Raw genomic sequence first — 17449 nt, 5'->3', positions numbered from 1 at the left:
ATCATGGTGAATATCTGAAAAACAGAGAAATAGTAGTACTCCTCCGGGGGTTGTGGTTGCGGTTTGCCCATGCAAGGCTTAATTAATGATTATGTTGCATTATTGGAATTTGGAGCCTATGTTGCTAGTCAACAACCAGAGAAGACGGTTGTTGTCCTTGGGGAAAAGTTTGATAATTACGTGGCCTTATTGAGAAGAAGCATGCGTGATGAAATTAACAAATACAAGTTGGCATTATTGGAGCCAATGCTGATTGTCAATGACCAGAGAAGACGGTTATCCTTTTTACCTCGAGAAATACTTGAATGCATTCTCCCAACCATCTCCCCACCATTTTTTCCCTGTTTAATTTTTTTTTTTCTTTTTTTTTTTAAAAAATAAGATCGATGCTAAAGAAACGACATGGTGGGAAGATGGTTGGGAGAATGCATTCAAGCATTTCTCTTTTACCTCTCACTCTCTCCATGAATAATAACAAGTTTACAGAACTACTGCATTAATTTATAGGTTTAAGTACCCTCAGTAGTCAAGAGTCAAGACCACGTGGTTTTAGCAAATCTTGTACATTTGACCTGGACTGGAGTAGTATATATACAAGGGACTGCGCCCTACACAAGTATGCTCTTGATTTCTTCACGCATCCTCTACAACTTTCATGGCCACTATCCTCGCCTTTTTTCTCTTCCTCTTCTTTCTACTATGGATACTAAGAAAAGCTCGTAAAACAACAGTACTTCCACCAGAAGCTGGTGGCGCCTGGCCTTTGATTGGCCACCTCCACCAATTAGGAGGGACAAAACCAACCCATATAACATTGGGTAACATGGCCGACAAGTATGGATCAATCTTCAGTATCAGGCTGGGAGTACATCGTACTCTGATAGTGAGCAGTTGGGAGATAGCAAAAGAGTGCTTCACCACAAACGACAGAGCCTTTGCCAGCCGTCCAAAATCTATAGTTTCAGAACTCTTGGGCTACAACTATGCCGCGTTTGTGCTTAGCCCTTATGGTCCTCACTGGCGCCAAGTGCGTAAAATAGCCACCGTCGAGTTTCTCTCAAACCACCGCGTTGAGATTGTCAAAGACATCCGAGAGTCTGAGGTAAATAGAGCTGTGAAAGAGATATATGAGGTCTGGGTGAAGAACAACAACGTGTTGGTAGAGATGAAGAGATGGTTCGGATCCATAACCCTAAATGTTGTATTGCAGATGGTTATAGGGAAGCGATTTGATGGGAGTGGAACCAAGGAGGAGAATGAAGCTAACGATGAGTGCATGAAGGTATTAAGAGATCTCTTGGAGTTGAGTAGTACATTTGTGGTTGCAGATGCGCTTCCTTACCTAAGGTGGTTGGACTTGGGAGGCTACCAGAAGGCCATGAAGCGAACTGCAAAAGAATTTGATCATGTGCTTCAAGGATGGTTAGAAGAACATAAGCAAAGGAAAGTTTCCAGTGAGGCAAAGGGACACCAAGATCTTATGGATGTGATGTTGTCTGTTGTTGCCGACGACGACGAAAAGATATCAAATTATGATACTGATACAATCATTAAAGCTACATGTCAGGTAAGCTTTTTATGTATCAAATTATAACTAAAATTCACATTCATATACCTTGGTAATTAAGCTACATGTCTTGTCAGGATGCCTTTTGCTTCACCTTGAATTTTAGGATGTTTGGTAATCAACCATTTTGATGAAGTCTATGATACAAAAAATAACAACCAAAATAATACTTGTCTTAACACTATATATTAGTGATGTATGTGTTGGTTTAAACGAATAGTTCTGCTACTTTTCACATCCATTTATTATGTTTATTTCACATTAGCCAACGTTACGTGTTTTAAGCAGCTTCTTATGTCTGTCACTTTAATAAACAAAAGAAAATCATGTTAGTATGAATTAATGGGTGTGAAGATCGTATCATTACTCTTGATAGGAGTATTCGTACTCCCGATGGTAGTATCCATCAGATTGCGCCGCGGCAAGGGTTTTCTCGGGCTGCATTCGCAGATGACTTCCATCTTCATCTACTTTAAAGAGTTTGTAGTCTATTTAGATTGGGTTTATATGTCTAAGTTTTTTAGCTTTAAGTGTCTGTCCTGTAACTTTCTAATGCTTTAATGGATTTCGGTTTGTTACAAAAAAAAAAAAAAAAAGATCGTATCATTACTCTTAATCAAATTTTTAACAAAGAGTGATTTGGGTACTACAATTATTAGGAAAAAATCCACTTTACCCCCCTGAAGTCTCAGGAGTTTTTCAATTCAAATTTCAATGTTTAAAAACGTAATTTTATAGGTTTTAATGAGGGCAAAATTGGAATAGAGGGCATCAAAATCCCACGTGACACGCACGTGGGATGATTTTCGTCCAATTAGACAAAAATTAGTAACGAAGGGTTTGAATTGAAATTTTTTGAAACATTAGGGGGTACATTGCCAATTTTTAAACAATAGAATTCGAATTAAAAAAACCCCTAAAACTTCAGAGGGTAGAGTAAATTTAACCCCAACTATTACTATAAAGTTATTTATAAACCGATGAGTCACTTTAATTATAATTGGTAAAATAATTAAGCAAAAAGATCTAGCTTAAAAAAAATCTAATTTATCAATTTCTCTTAAGTATTTCATCAATTATGGATTGCCAAATCAATTTTTAAATGGCTTTACAATAAAAGTTGAAGTATTTCAAATATTTTTCTTTAGCCAAATAGAAGTATTGTGGATTTGGCTAGCTAGCAGTGATGTCAGGTTGTGGAAGTGTTTAATTAAGTCTATCCAAAAGCTTGAGGTTCAATATTCAGGGTGTAATTTGTGTGTCAAGCTTCTCTTTGAATTAAAGATCAGTTATTGGACAAAACGACAAAGATTGCCACGTTACAGTTACATCAATCGTTGTTCTTTATTTCCTTGATTGTCCCAAAATTAACTAGGGACCACGCACATTTTTAAACGTTAGGATTTTTTATTTTTTTTTTTGTTATTTTTATTAATACTTACTAGGCATTTAATTTTGGTGCTTTTGAAACACGAGTGACCTCAATCTTTTTAGCATGACCATATGATGCTTTAAGTTAATTTGGTGCTTTTGCAGTCCCTAATCATTGCGGGCATAGATACAACAGCAACAACATTGATATGGACTCTCTCTCTACTTCTTAACAACCAAGAATCCCTAAAGAAAGCACAACAAGAGTTAGATGTCCAGATTGGCAGGGAGAGGCAAGTAAATGAATCAGACACAAAAAATCTAGTCTATCTCCAAGCTATCATCACAGAAGCAATGCGTTTATACCCTGCTGGACCGCTCACTATCCCACACGAGTCTATGGAAGACTGCACTTTGGCAGGCTATCACGTTCCAGCAGGCACACAACTCCTTGTTAATTTTTCAAAGATCCATCGAGACCCACATGTGTGGTCTGATCCAAATGAATTTCAGCCAGAAAGATTCCTTACAAGCCATAAGGGTGTTGATGTTAAGGGCCAACATTTTGAATTGTTACCATTTGGTGCCGGTAGAAGAATGTGCCCAGGAATCTCATTAGCGTTGCAAGTCATGCAACTCACTCTTGCCACCTTGCTGCACACTTTTGAAATTGCAACCCCATTAGATGAGCCCGTGGACATGACAGAGAAAGTCGGACTTACCGACATGAAAGCCACACCACTCGAAGTCCATCTCACTCCACGACTTCCTGCTCAACTATATGCATTGTTTGCTTAGATATTTGATAACTAAAATGGGATCTACACTAGCTATTTCATAATGAATAATATTATTTAGTAGACTGTTATTCAACTTCTGTACAATTTGGATGATGTGGCAGTAAAAATTAGCATTGTTTTATAAAGTTTTGATCATATGGCTGATTTTTACTTTCACATTATTATGTGTACGATAGTTATATAACAATTTACTAAATTGTATTACGTGTTATAATTAGTGTGCGCAAGGATTTTTCTCTTATGTTTTTCTTTTTACATTTTGAGTTTTTGGGGTTTAGTTATGTGTTATGTGGCATGAATCATACACGATCAAGGAGACGTAGGCGTGGAATAAAAGGACTCCTGGAATAAGAGGGTATCTTTTTAGTAGTTTAGTAGTAGTATTTATCAATATCGGTCGTTGAAACCCAATGTAATTCATCTACTCTGATCTTTTTTTTTTTTTTGAGGAACATCTACTCCGTTCTTATCACAGTGTCTTGTAACACTAATTTAAGAAAGGGATTGATGAATAATATTATCAAGTATCAATATTTCAAGTATTCAGATGAGGACCAAGGTGACTCAAACTACCCTACTGTGTTATCAAAATATATTATCCTATTCACCATTATAGGCAAGCTCTGGAAAACCGATTTTTTTGCAGGATTGCTCGTTCATCATCCCCATACGCGTTCTCAATCCAAGCCACATAACAACTTGATATCAGAGCTAGGTTCTGCCATGGCAAACCATCGTTTGGAATATTTGGAGAAAGAAATTAGCTCTTTGGGTATCGAGCAATAGGATCTTCAAAGACGAAGAACATGAGCGAATGATCAAAAAATGGAGGAGATGTTTGTTGCTACCCATAATCGGTTTGAGTAGATGTTTGCTAGCATCAGGGGTTCCGGAGGAGGAAACTTTGGAGATGGAACATCTTCTAGAAACCGATCGGGGAGACATGCTTGATAATAGCAGCTTAATGGTGCCAAACTTTCCAATTTATACTTTCCAAAATACTATAGAAGAATTAACTTGGGAGATCGATCTCTTATTTTTTCAATGTGGTTTTACATGTATGAGAAAGTTGTTGCTCAAATCAAATGGCAGGTCAGATCAAAGATCATCTTCATTGGGAGGTTTAAAAAGACACGAGAAAATGAAGCCCTTTGTGAAAGTTAATTAGGGAATACATGTAAAGATTTTGTGTTGATTTTCTTGTGAATAGATTGATTTTGTAGTTTGTTTGTCTAGGAGTGTATAGGTGCATGCATGTGTACAGTTTTGTTTGGTTGTTGTGCTTAGATTTTCCATAATTGTATCCTAGAGATGTTGATCCTGAGGACTTTGTGGCTTTTGGGTGGGATTGTATTGTGGGTTCTGCAGTTATGGCGTTGCAGATAATGTTATGCAGTCGCTCCGATTTTTTTTAATCTGGCGGGAATTGTAAACTTGTTCTTTGTTAATTAGTTAAAAAAATTCATCCATCCAAAAGAATTTAATTTTAGGAGTACTATATATGTATCTATGTATATGAAATTGGGATCTTGTACTAAATTTTTTAGACATATATAGTATTATGTATCTAAATTATTGTATGTAGTTAAAATTCTTGGAAGCTTTGAGTTTTTATCGATGCTAGTTATACGATGCATGTCCAAAAATTAGGAACAACCAAATCATTTATATAATTGACTGATGACAAGGCATTAATTAAACCTAGTGGTTCTCGCCATAAAGCACTTTCCCCAGTACTCTTCTTCATGTTTAGGTTCACCTTCCTTCTTGGCTACATATCCTTCTTTGAGTTTCACACAACAATCTTTCTTTATGTGTCCAAGTTTATCACATCAATAACACTTGACACCTTTTTTATTTCCATATCACTTCTCGAATGATTCGATCTCCACCATCTTCATACTTGCTAGCTTTGTCTTTTGTCATGCTGAATTTTTTTTCTTTTTGTTGGAAAAGAGAGCATCTAGCTCCTTCATTTCCTGAAATGAAACATCCCTCCATTTGTCTAGCCAATGATTCTTGTGATGTGAGAAGAGCCCATCCTTGAATAGACGTAACATAGGGATCGAATATACTCCCTCTTTAATCCACGAATAATATGCCACTTCATCGGTGCCTCCTATATATATAGGTTCTTATGGATCAAGGGCTGAAATATCCAAATTAACAGAGATTTTTAATCTTCAAGAAAAATTGAGAAATAGAGAGATCACCACCTTGAGTTGTATTTGCCAACTCAGTCTCCAATAATTGCAATCAAGCAACATCATTTTTATTGAACAACCCATCGAGGTTGGTCCAAATCTCACGAGCTGATTTGCACTCGATGATATGCTCAAATAGCCCATGAGAAATAGATCTCTTTAAGATAGATTCCGCCTTTGCGTTCGTTATCAGCCATTTCTTTAAGTTATTGACGTTCTTCAGAGCATTTTCTGGAGGATTCACATCATCACCACCAACCACCTCCCATAAGTCTTTCCAACAAGATAAGATTCCATGCACGACCTCCGATCCATATCTTGTAGTTAGAATGGTTGAGCACCTCAACCCCCAAAATTGTTAAAGCGTCCACCGGATATATCATGGCTATCAATCTCTTTCAACTCTCTTGCTTCACTGCTTTGGCTTTGGTTTGTCAGCAAACTCATTCACTATAACACCGTTGGATCTGTCATTGAAGGAATGAAAGCTCAGCCGCACGTTTTGCCTACTTACAGGTAGAGAAGGACCTATGCATGGTTTTACCATTTTCTTATTAATTTTACTTTTAAAATTTATATTTGAGAAAAAAAATCTATAGTTTGGCCCCGGGCCAAAAAGAAAGTAATTAGTTCACAATTTTATGTTTGGCTTAGACCCATAAAAAACAGTCTAGAATTTTTAAGAATACATTGTGCCTCTCAAACAAGAAAATCCATATGACCATAATGCCCCAAACCCATAGAATTAAAATGCCATTAGTATTTCCCCAAAATCCATATTGTTTTCTTGAGTGTAGTGTACATGCATATGCATATGAGGATACTGATTTTATTTTTATATATGTTGGTTTAATATTTAATATTAATATATTTATCATTCATTCTTTTGCTATCGATAAAAATTCTTAGTTCCGTTTCTGTACGTGTTACAGGCAAGGGCTGTCGGCAATACCAATGGCAATGATGATTTCCGGTCGGGTGTTATTGAGGACAACAAACTTCGTGGTGTGTTTATGGCAAACATATCCATCGGAAATCCTCTTGTTCCACAACTTCTAAGCTTACACACAGGCAGCAATCTACTGTGGACTCGATTCTTCCCCTGCACCAAATCATTCTGGTAACTCTGTTCTTTCCAAAAAAATTCCAAATCCTCCACATACGCTATCACGTCTTGCATGACTGCTTCCTGCCCCTCGTTTCCACACAATCTCGGGTTTGACTCTATTTCCCATAATTGCAAGTTTGAGTTATTGCTATTGAGAAAAAAAAAAAAAAAAACCTAAAGAGTTAAGAGTTATATACAACCCATGTTTGCCCAGGTGTGATTCTTCCCAGAATTGCAAGTTCTACTCACGCTATGTGGATGGCACCACTGCAGCCGGAGTTATTGCCACTGAAAAGCTCACGTTTGAGACCTCCGATGAAGGAACAACATCGGTTTCCGACATTGTTTTTGGTTGTGCAAACGAGTTTAGTAGTGTAGTTCCTGAAGGCCAAAGCAACGGAATAGTTGGTCTTGGCAACGGTGAACTATCTTTGGCGACTCAAATGGATTCTAAATTTTCTTACTGCATTGGGCGTTTAAATGCTCCTCACAATCACTTGATTTTGGGAGATGGTGCGAAAGTCGAAGGCCCTTCAACCCCAGTTGAATTTTTCAATGGCTTGTACCATCTAAAGCTTGATGGCATCACCTTGGGAGACAAAAAGCTCGCCATTGATCCCATAATATTCAGAAGAACACCATCGGGGAATCGTGGGGTCATAATTGACTCCGGTACGCCATTTATTTTTCTACCAAGATCTGCATTCGAGCCGCTTAGCAGTGAAGTGCAGAGATTAATGGACAATGCCCTGCTGCCACGTGTGGATAGACTTGGCTTCCCTACTCCCTGCTTCAAGGGTGCTATCGACCGTGACCTCTCCGGCTTTCCTATAGTTTCCTTTAACTTCGCCGGAGGAGTTGACCTATCGTTGGACGCAAAGAGCATGTTTTTTGAGGATGTTCCAAATCAATTTTGCATGGCTGTAATCCCGGCCGCCTACGTATGGTGAGGTGAGTATTATTGGAGTGTTGGCACAGCAGAACTATAATGTTGGCTATGATCTTGCTGGAAAAAAGATTTCCTTCCAGCGGATAGATTGTGAACTCTTGGAGACCAAATTCTAGCTAATGATCGATGTGGGACAGACAAGAGAGAGTTAATTTAGTTTTTATATTTTATTTAAATTCTAAGAGTTGTGTGTTGTTTTGTTGAGGAATATTTGCTTTCGTTCTATTATACATCTTTTGTCCATCTCCATTAAGATATGTGTACATCTATCATTGAATCTGTGAGACCAGCTCTGGCTAGCTAGAGAAGCATCCGTTGTACCCGAGTCGATTATAACCCCACATTTCCCCGACTCTGTTCTTCTGAATGTTTGGGGATCAATTTCAAGCCGTTTGATTCCCACGATGATTCCATCTAGCGTTAGAAAGTAAAGGCCACTGAAGAATTCAACTGGGGTTGAAGGGCCTTCGATTTTGGCACCATCTCCCAAAATCAACTGATTGTGGGGATACAGAGGAGCTGTGGAACAGGAGGATTACCAATCGATATGTTTGCCATAAAATATGCGTGATATTTGTTATCTGCAAAAACACCGGACTGAAAATCATCAGTGATATTGCCGAGAGCCCTCGACTGTAAGTAGGCAAAGCGTGCGGCTGAGCTTTCGGTGGCAGATCCAACGGTGTAATGGTGAATGAGTTTGCTGACAAACCACCGAGGTTTTGTGTTCATATGGGCGGTAGTGGTAAGGGACATGACGATCAAAGCAAATGCAGTGAAGCAAAAGAGTTGAAAGAGATTGATGGGTGATGCAGAGAAGGCTCCCATGGCCACAACGTTATTGTTCGATCTGTTCTAAACCAATGAATCTTTGTTTAATATTGTATTTACTTCTTTCTCTTTCTGTGTGTATATATAAACATATCATAAACACGTTAAGTAATTTCCATAAGGATAGAAGAAATATTCTCCAACACTCTTTTTTTTTTTTTAGAAATAGGTTGACTTCTTATTTGAAAATTACTATGCTAGAGCTAATTGCTCAAGCAAAATGGTATCACGAATACATTCAGGAGGCTCACTCCAAAGTGAGTCCAAACATTACCGACTCCCTGTTTCACAGCAAATCTTGACAGAAAATGTGCCACTTGATTCCCTGCTCTCTTCACATATTCCATTGAATAAACAGCTGAAGCTTCACCTTCATGTCAGCCACTAGATGCCCCAGTCGACTCCAATCGGTCTCCTCGCAATTGACAGCATCAATGATCCTCTTTGCATCCCCTTCCAGTTGAACGTGAGTTAGTCCCAACGCACAAGACGTGTCTATGGCCAACAACGCTGCCATGGATTCAGCTGCTGCCGGTGATAAATTCCCCTTACGAGATATGCATCTGGCCTCTATCATACGGCCACGAGAATCTCTGATCACCACGCCACAGCCCAAACATCCAGAAGCACTGTCAATGGAAGCATCTCAGTTTGCTTTCGCCCATCCCTAGTTGGAAGCCATCCTCCAACCCATTTAAAATGGTGCCGAGTGTCTATAAACATTTAAATGACACATTAAATTTAGTCAAAGTTAGTAAACTGCTATTAATGACGTTAAGAATTTAATGTGCTTTTTAAATATTTATAGATATTTGACGTTATTTTAAATGGGTCAAGTATCCAAGAGGTAGCTCAATCGGCTATGACCACGCCTAATAAAGCGGAGGTCACTAGTTCGAATCCCTCTCTCTCCCTCTTGTGTGGACATGCCAAAAAAAAAAAAAAAAAAAAAGGGTCAAAAGATATTTTTCTTTAGACCGATTTGGTTGAAATTTCTGTGATTTCCGTAATATGTTGTCAATTACTAACAAATGGGTACTAATTCCTAACATGATGTTAGTAAAATTAGTACCCAAATGCTATGGTTTCAAAGAGAGGAACCACTTAGTTATAACACGAGGGTAAAATGATAATTTTACTTTTTGGTTGGACCATTTTACCCTCATGTTGTTCAATTCCTCTCAAATTGAAAACAAATAGAGAGAATCCTAGTGACTCCGGTGGAGGTGTTCAACAGAAGATGGTGAAGGGAGCTAAATACTTAAATGTATTTTTTAAATACACATTTTAAAATTGCACGTTTTAAAATTACAAATTCAGCCGAAACTAAACCAATTATGTCAGATCTACTTACAAAATTGTATAATAATTTTGTGCCACCAAATTTATTTTCTCAGAGCTAACTTTGTTGTATTTAAAAAAAAAAAAAATCAATTTCTCAACTTCACAATAAGTAATCCACTTTCTTCAAATTTCACATGTAGTCAATGATAAAATATATCATTTTTCTTCATATATAGCAATTACCCTAGTAGCTAGCTATGTTAGTGAAAAATAAGTAATACTAGTAAACTTTTAAATGACTATGTAAAAATTAGCCGTTGAAAATCAGCCAATTGTATGGCAAAGGGGTTTGTTTACACAAGACTTTATTTGGCTGATAAAAAATTAAAAAATTAAAAAAATAATAAAAAAAAAAAAAAAAGGAAACAAATGGGGGGGAAATATTAATCAAATCAAATTGTCAAGGGGAACATCATAGCTAGGGTGGGGTAAGTAATTAACAAAGCATAATTAGACTTACGCTACTTAGCAATGAGTTTTATTTCCTAATCCAAATTCTTATCTCTAATACAACAGTAATAATGAACAAGATGCCAAGAACAACTCCATACCCAACACTCCAACCATGTCCATTTTCACCCAAATGGATTCCATAGAAGATATTTGCAATTGTGAAAATAACTAAAATTCTCCCCACATTTTGATGGTACCAATTCCAGTATTTTCGAAATTTTGACATCTTGTTTGGTCGAGCCAAAAAGGCCATCACCTGTAAAATGATATCAATACAAATAATCTTAATTAAAATATTATAATCTACAGTCCACCAGAAAAATAATAACAATTATAAAATTTGGTTGGTCTTTGAAAAATTCATAAAGTAATTCTAATTTGGTTTTAAAAATTTGAAAGTAGTAATCAAGTTTACAAATAATTTAAAAAATTACAATTAAATTGTTTCATCAATCTAGCAAACTTAAATAGATGACACGTGTTGTTAAGTGTTACATTAATACTACTCTTCACACTCATTTATCACTTACTTCAATTTCACACCCGTTAATGTGTTATATTTTAAGTGGTTTCTCATATCAGCACTACAAAAATTAGGCAAAATAGTGACACGTGGATGGTGACATTTTAAGCCAAAAAAAAAAATGTCTTTATTTTATTAGAGACGTTCGAATAGTGACATTTTGCAAATGTTCTTACATATAGTGACTAGAATAAAAATTATGGACGTTTGAACAGTGAAAAAGTCCCTACAAATTGACATTTTTGCAAAAACGTCCCCTTTGGAAACAAAAGGTCACCTTCCACAAAACAAAATAAAAAGAAAGCTACTTAAAACACATTGTATGAGCCTGTTTAAAATAAGTGTGAAGAATAACATTACTCTAAATTTTATGTGGCAGGTAAATGTAATTAATCAGTGGAATCCATTAATGGACCTAGCTTTGAGAGATAAAAATTCCCCATATAGCATTACTTTTAACTATATATAAATATTTTAAGAAAAAAAATTCAAAATATTTGAGGTATTCATGAAAAAATGTAAATAAATTTAAATCCAACATATAATAAAGTTATATCTCGAAATTGAAATGATATGATACCAACCTGGAGGCAGCCAAGCACAAGAATGAAGATTCCAAGACCCTTGTGAGTAGTGACAGCAGCATTGAGACGATTATTTAAGACAAATCCACATATTATTCCCGCTAATCCAAGAATAAATCCGAATAATTGAATAGAGGCATGGAAATAAAACCAAAATGGATCTTTTTCCTTGAAGTAACGAGCAACCATGGCTCCAATGATCATTAGAATGCCCCACCCAAGCATATTTAGCACTCCATGGCTCCTTCTTAGTCTTACATATGGGCTTCCTCCTGTTGCACTTTGACCTGTTGCATGCAGTCAATTAAACAACCAAAAATAATTACTCTATTTGAGCCATAAACCCTTGTATTATTCAATAATAAGCACAGAAAAAAGGCTCTTGAGAATCTTTAATTACCCAAATGAATTCCTTTCCAAATTAAAGACCCTTTACAATAGGAAATAAAGATCTACAATCTTAAGAAAAAACAAAATTTGTTTCACTAATTCATTTACTTCACCATTGACACATCACTTTTGAAGGATAAAAGTCTTATTTCTAGCATTACTTCAGGAACAGAAATAAGGGAGCTAAGAGGTCTATGATCCCCCTTGGTTTTGAAAAGTTTCCTTAAAATTTTTTTATTAAGAATATATATGTGTGTGTGTGTTTAGGCTTAAAAATTACGTTAGACACCTATCAAAATTAGTTTTTGGCCCATCATTCATATTTTGACCATCAAATGAAAAATATAGAAAAAAAACTTTACTTTAGACCTCTAAACTACCATGGGTTTTGAGAAGACTCCCAAATTTCAAAAACTCTCAATTTAACCCCATTAACTTTCAATTTGATTCAATTGACCCCCATCCGTCAGATTCAATTGTTAACCTCTAAGAAAATGACTAAAAAGACAAAATTACTATTTAATTTTTTTTTTTTTTTTTTTTTAAAAAAAAAATGAAATTAAGGATAAATTTGAAATTTTATAAAAAAGTCAGGGTATAAAGATCATTTTATCACTTTTAACATTTAAAAAAAAGGGGGGGTGCATTGCATTAAATTGAAAGTTTAGATGATGGAATTGAGAGCTTTTTTAAATTTGGAAGGTCTTCTCAAAATGCGTGATTGTTTAGAGATCTTAAATGAAATTTTCCCAAAAAAAAAAAAAAACAAGACTCTTGAGAATCTTTACCCAAATGAACACCTTTGCAAGAGACCCTTTAACAATAGGAAATAAATATCTAAAATCTAAAATCTTATACATATATATATATATATATATATAACTAATTTACTTATTTTTACTCATGCACTAGGCTATAAAAGTAAGGCTTTTGCCCACTTTTAAGAGTCACTTCACTTTTGGGGATAAAAAATGAAATAAAAGTCATATTTCTAGCATTACGTCAAGAATAGATACAGAAGTTAGTCTTTAAGGGATAACTCAATCGATTGTGGACCACACCTCATAAAGTAGAGGTCATTAGTTCGAATTTCCCCTCCCTCTTCTTTTATGTGGACATGTCAAAAAAAAAAAAAAAAAAAAAATAGAGCTAAGGGAGCTAAGAGGGCTATGAGCCCCTTGGTTTTGAAAAGTTTCCTCAAAAAAAATTTATTAAGGTCTATATATGTTTTTAGGCTTAAAAATTACGCTAGACACTTGTCAAAAATTAGTTTTTGGCCCATCATTCATATTTTGACCCTCAAATGAAAAATATAATTGGGTTCATCGATCCCTCAATGACCCTAAAAGAATTTGAAATCTTAACTTAAACTTAAAGCATTTTTAACTAAAGAATCACCTTTCGTTTTCTCCATCTAAAGCATCTAAAAGAATTTGGTCCACCTTAGCTTTACTTACCAACCATGGAGGTGGACATGACATTTGGTCCACCCTCCAAAGGTCATTAATTAGTGGAAGGAAACTTTTTATAGACAATTTTCTTTTCTTTTCCTTTTTTAAATTTTATAGACAATTTTGATATTGAAGACTTCCCTCATATTTATATTCAAGGTAACCATCAGCTATTAAAAAAAGAAAAAAATAGTTAAGAACTAATAAAAATAAAAATTGAGTATTTAAATTTACTCCAACTTATAAAGTCGCATGGGCAAACTGTTCCAACCAACCTTCTTTTACCTGGTAAACCAAATGTTCAACGGTTGGTGGTAGAAAAAAAAATAATATATATTTATATATAGACTTAGATGTGATGGCCACGTTTATTAATTTTTTTTGTTTTAATTTCTTTAATCTCTTTTTTTTAATGGTAATTGTTGTTGTCAATTGCACCTAACAGCTTAGAGAAGTAGCTGACTTTGGCTTTTGATTATATAAGCATCAAATTATTGAACTATTAAAATGCAAGTTCTTGGTTATATTCCTACTGGGATTGAGTTTTCCTGATTTAGTAGGGAAATCCTTATTTTTTAAACAAAATCGTAAAAAATATCTATCTGATTTTATAGAAACAACATTCTTTTTATATATCGTATCAAAAACATTAACTTCATTTTAAAATACCGTAGTTTATTAAAGTATTAAAAAATTTTATTTTTATCTCATAATACTAATGTAACAGTTCTATCAACCCCTTAATTATTTAAAAACAAAAAAAAAGAAACAAAAACAGATCCAATGGTCAATTAAAGTTGTTTTCGTTAGCATTATGAGATAATTGTAAGATAAAAATATAACTTCTAATATTATTCTTTTTTAAAACCTCATATTTTTAAAAATAATAATAAAAATTACATTTTTATTTTATAATTATCTCACAAAACAAAATTACCACTCAAACCAATCCATAAATAATTAATTAAAAAAGAAAAAAAGAAGGTTCCTCCCAAAAGAAAATAAAAATTTTATATATTAAAAATTAGTTAAGGTGTTGTGTCAACGTTGTGAGATGGGATAGTTATAAAAAAAATAAAATTAAATAAATAAATAAAATTTCCCAAAAGAAAATGAAGAAAAGCAAATAATTAAGATGAGAGGGGGCCGGGGTTAAATCTACCTGTTCCATAGTTGATGGTAGTAGAGACCTTTGCTTGGTGCTCCGACAAGGCGTAGTTGGGTGGGGAAGGCAGCGCGCCACCCCGCCCGACGGAGTACAGCAGCCGAGTCTGCGGCTGAGTGGTCTGCAACTGGAAGGCCAGATATAAACGCGAGGATTGGGATATAATAGTGGTTGAGGTGCCCACAATTTGCAAGTTTCCCTGATCAGGCGTCACAAGGCTCGGCGAAGTTCCGCCCAGATAATATTGCTTCACCACTCCGACGCCGTTCGACGGCACCCAACCCACCACCGCGCTCGAGCCCACCATCGCGCCGTTGCTTGAGAACCCCATGGCTATGTAGGAGTTGGTGTTAGGAGCCGAGAGAACGAAGCTCCATGTGTTTGATGATGATGCCGTCTGCGAATACTGCACAGTTTCTCCATCCATAGATTTGTTAATTAATTAGTACAAGTACAAAAAATGGTGGCGACATTGATGAAATTGAAACAACTTCAACCCAAAAGCAAACGGAACGGAGACGAACCGGTTCCTTACTTTTAAGGGGTAAAATTGTCCATCAAAAGTGAAATTACAATTTTACCCCTCAAATTTTAACCAATTCCCTGGAAAGGATTCCATTCCAACTCAAAAGGGCTCAGCTATGATTGCCCATAAAGTTTGAATTTTACCCGATTCGTGTGGAATGGTACTTTTTCCGGAAGGTGGCTTAAGTGGTAAGTGACTTGGTTCGGAAATTTTGGTTCGACTCCTCTTGAATACAAACAATTTTTTGAGCCACGTCCATATGCGAAAGCTCGAAATTTATCCTAGTCAGTGTAAAAAAGACGTTTTGCACGAATTCTAGATATGAGGCATAATGTTTAACACTCAATCACTTTTGAGTGCAAATAATCTTTTAAGATCACACCTCCTAGCAAAAGTCTGAACTTTATGCGACCCGTAAGGAAGGGTGCTTGCCCGGAGGGTTGGTTCAAGTTGCAAATAACTTGGTTTGAATGCTTTGGCTCAACTCTTTTTGAATGCAAACAATTCTAAGGACTATGTCAATGATGAAAGTTAAAACTTTACGGGGCGCTTTGCACGGGGTTTTTGAGATCTAATTTATGAAAAAGTTAAAAAAGAAAGGTGAGGAACTTACTCGTAGGATGAAACCTTGAGCATCCCAAACAGCAAGACATTTGAGGGAAGATGTATCGAAAGACACAGAACCATTGAAGTTCAGGTTAGAGCTGCAAGTTTCTGCTTGTGAATTCACAAAGGATGATGATAAACCATAGATATCAATGGTGATGATGAACACAATGAAGAGGGAAGATGTCTTCATTTTCTTTCTCTTTCTCTCTCCCTCTCTCTCTCTCTCAAACAAAGTAGTGGGTGATCATGTCCATATAACTTAACCTGGAAGAAAGTTGAAAATTCTCTTCTTCTTTTTTGTTTTTTTCTAAGTGCTGATGATGAATGATGGACGGCCATTATCGGTTAAACAATTGCTGAAATAAATAAATATATATTAATGGGGAAAGGAGTAGGTGAGTCCCAAGCTAGCTAAACATTTTAATATTCATAATTATATTTCTATGTGCCTGCTGTTCACATGTGTGAATGTGACGCTGGAAAGTTGGTCTAGTAAATCATGATGATGCATATTCCTGTTTGGCTATTAGGCTTTGTGGCCTGCCAATTCTGTCAGAGCAGAGCCTCTCCAATAGAAAAATACTAATCTATATGTTTTTTAAATCTACCACAGATTTAATGGTAAATTTAAAAAATATATATATATATAAAAGAGATGAATGAGAAATAGAAGACTAATATGTCTCAGTTTTAATTTGGGCAGATTATTTTAAAGAACGTCCAAATTATCATATCATTTAAAACCTAAAATTTTATTTCTAGCAACGGTGGCCATTCTCACCAATTTCACCTCTACTGTAATTATGTAATTATTTGTTATGAGAATTGAGTTTTATGGGAAATAATTATTAATGTTAGAATATATTAAAATATATGATATGGTAAAATATTTATTTATGTTAGAATATATGTTAAGATAGGATATCTATGATGAAATAATGAAAAGGTAAGTAGAAAATTATTTTAAACATTGTGTTTGAAAATGTTTTAGGTTCCCTTTAATGAATTTAAAAGATTTAGGTTCCCTTAAAACCTAACAATTTATTCTGTTTCTTGTTTGTGAAAGCATTCACGTAACAATATCATTATCAGTCTCCCATAGTCCCATTATCACCGACGCTAAGGGTACGCAGCTGCCACCCTTTTGACTAGCTTGCTACTTTAAGGTAGCCAAACTACCCTAGTAGTCAAAAGAATAGTTTGAGCATCCAAGAGAGTTTAGGAATGCCAAACCACTCATTTTGACAAAATTTGAAAATGGAATTGTCCAAACTAGAGTTATTTTACACAGCAATAAATACCCTAATTGAAGACTACCTCAATCCCTAGTGTACAGTTACTGTTTAGGGATTGAACAGTTACTGTTTAGTGAACGGAAATTGTAGCAAAAATTGATTGATGTGAGAAAAAAATAAGAATGTTTGGTAAGGAAAAGTGAAAATTTTTTATTTTGTAGGAATTTTTTATTTAGATAATAGTAAAAAGTGATTAATATGATGTAAAAAGTAATAATATTGAGAGTTAAATTTTTGTAGATAAATAATAACCATCTCTTGCCAAACGGTGCCATTTGT

At 35.3% G+C, this 17449-nt stretch overlaps 4 protein-coding genes across 4 annotated transcripts in view; 3 read left to right on the top strand and 1 right to left on the bottom strand.

Annotated features, from left to right (window-relative positions):
- The window catches only part of LOC132174404 (demethylepipodophyllotoxin synthase-like), a 2596-nt gene extending 2514 nt beyond the window's left edge, over positions 1-82 (top strand). Inside the window, exon 3 of the mRNA XM_059586067.1 lies at positions 26-82. Within this exon, the coding sequence (XP_059442050.1) occupies positions 26-82 (57 nt within the window). The remainder of the gene's footprint in view (positions 1-25) is intronic.
- A 558-nt stretch (positions 83-640) lies between these two features.
- LOC132167032 (cytochrome P450 CYP82D47-like) lies at positions 641-4181 on the top strand. The gene is made up of 2 exons (XM_059577927.1): positions 641-1567; positions 3104-4181. Exons 1-2 carry the CDS (start codon positions 656-658, stop codon positions 3734-3736), a joined length of 1545 nt encoding a protein of 514 aa, XP_059433910.1. The 5' UTR covers positions 641-655; the 3' UTR covers positions 3737-4181.
- A 2142-nt stretch (positions 4182-6323) lies between these two features.
- On the top strand, positions 6324-8000 carry LOC132174395 (aspartic proteinase nepenthesin-2-like). Its single transcript, XM_059586060.1, has 3 exons — positions 6324-6371; positions 6875-7062; positions 7265-8000. The coding sequence occupies exons 1-3, from the start codon at positions 6324-6326 to the stop codon at positions 7998-8000; spliced, it is 972 nt and encodes a 323-aa protein (XP_059442043.1).
- A 2636-nt stretch (positions 8001-10636) lies between these two features.
- Positions 10637-16099, bottom strand: LOC132166953 (cytochrome b561 and DOMON domain-containing protein At3g07570). The gene is made up of 4 exons (XM_059577819.1): positions 15880-16099; positions 14738-15146; positions 11735-12021; positions 10637-10883 (listed from the first exon to the last, which is right to left on the bottom strand). Exons 1-4 carry the CDS (start codon positions 16063-16065, stop codon positions 10653-10655), a joined length of 1113 nt encoding a protein of 370 aa, XP_059433802.1. The 5' UTR covers positions 16066-16099; the 3' UTR covers positions 10637-10652.
- Between the last annotated feature and the right edge of the window lie 1350 nt (positions 16100-17449).

The sequence above is a fragment of the Corylus avellana genome, chromosome ca1 (genome assembly GCF_901000735.1).
Source record: "Corylus avellana chromosome ca1, CavTom2PMs-1.0".
Lineage (NCBI taxonomy): Eukaryota > Viridiplantae > Streptophyta > Magnoliopsida > Fagales > Betulaceae > Corylus > Corylus avellana.
This window is presented reverse-complemented; position numbering and strand designations above follow the sequence as displayed.

Excerpts from the sequence above, each read along its gene's own strand:
- LOC132174395 (XM_059586060.1), top strand. The coding sequence starts at position 6,324 with ATGGCTATCAATCTCTTTCAACTCTCTTGCTTCACTGCTTTGGCTTTG. Across the intron at positions 6,372-6,874 it reads GCTTCACTGCTTTGGCTTTG|GCAAGGGCTGTCGGCAATAC; the intron begins GTTTGTCAGCAA and ends TACGTGTTACAG. Across the intron at positions 7,063-7,264 it reads CCCTGCACCAAATCATTCTG|GTGTGATTCTTCCCAGAATT; the intron begins GTAACTCTGTTC and ends ATGTTTGCCCAG.
- LOC132167032 (XM_059577927.1), top strand. The coding sequence starts at position 656 with ATGGCCACTATCCTCGCCTTTTTTCTCTTCCTCTTCTTTCTACTATGG. Across the intron at positions 1,568-3,103 it reads TCATTAAAGCTACATGTCAG|TCCCTAATCATTGCGGGCAT; the intron begins GTAAGCTTTTTA and ends GTGCTTTTGCAG.
- LOC132166953 (XM_059577819.1), bottom strand. The coding sequence starts at position 16,065 with ATGAAGACATCTTCCCTCTTCATTGTGTTCATCATCACCATTGATATC. Across the intron at positions 15,147-15,879 it reads CTCAAGGTTTCATCCTACGA|TATTCGCAGACGGCATCATC; the intron begins GTAAGTTCCTCA and ends GAAACTGTGCAG. Across the intron at positions 12,022-14,737 it reads TACCATCAACTATGGAACAG|GTCAAAGTGCAACAGGAGGA; the intron begins GTAGATTTAACC and ends TGCATGCAACAG.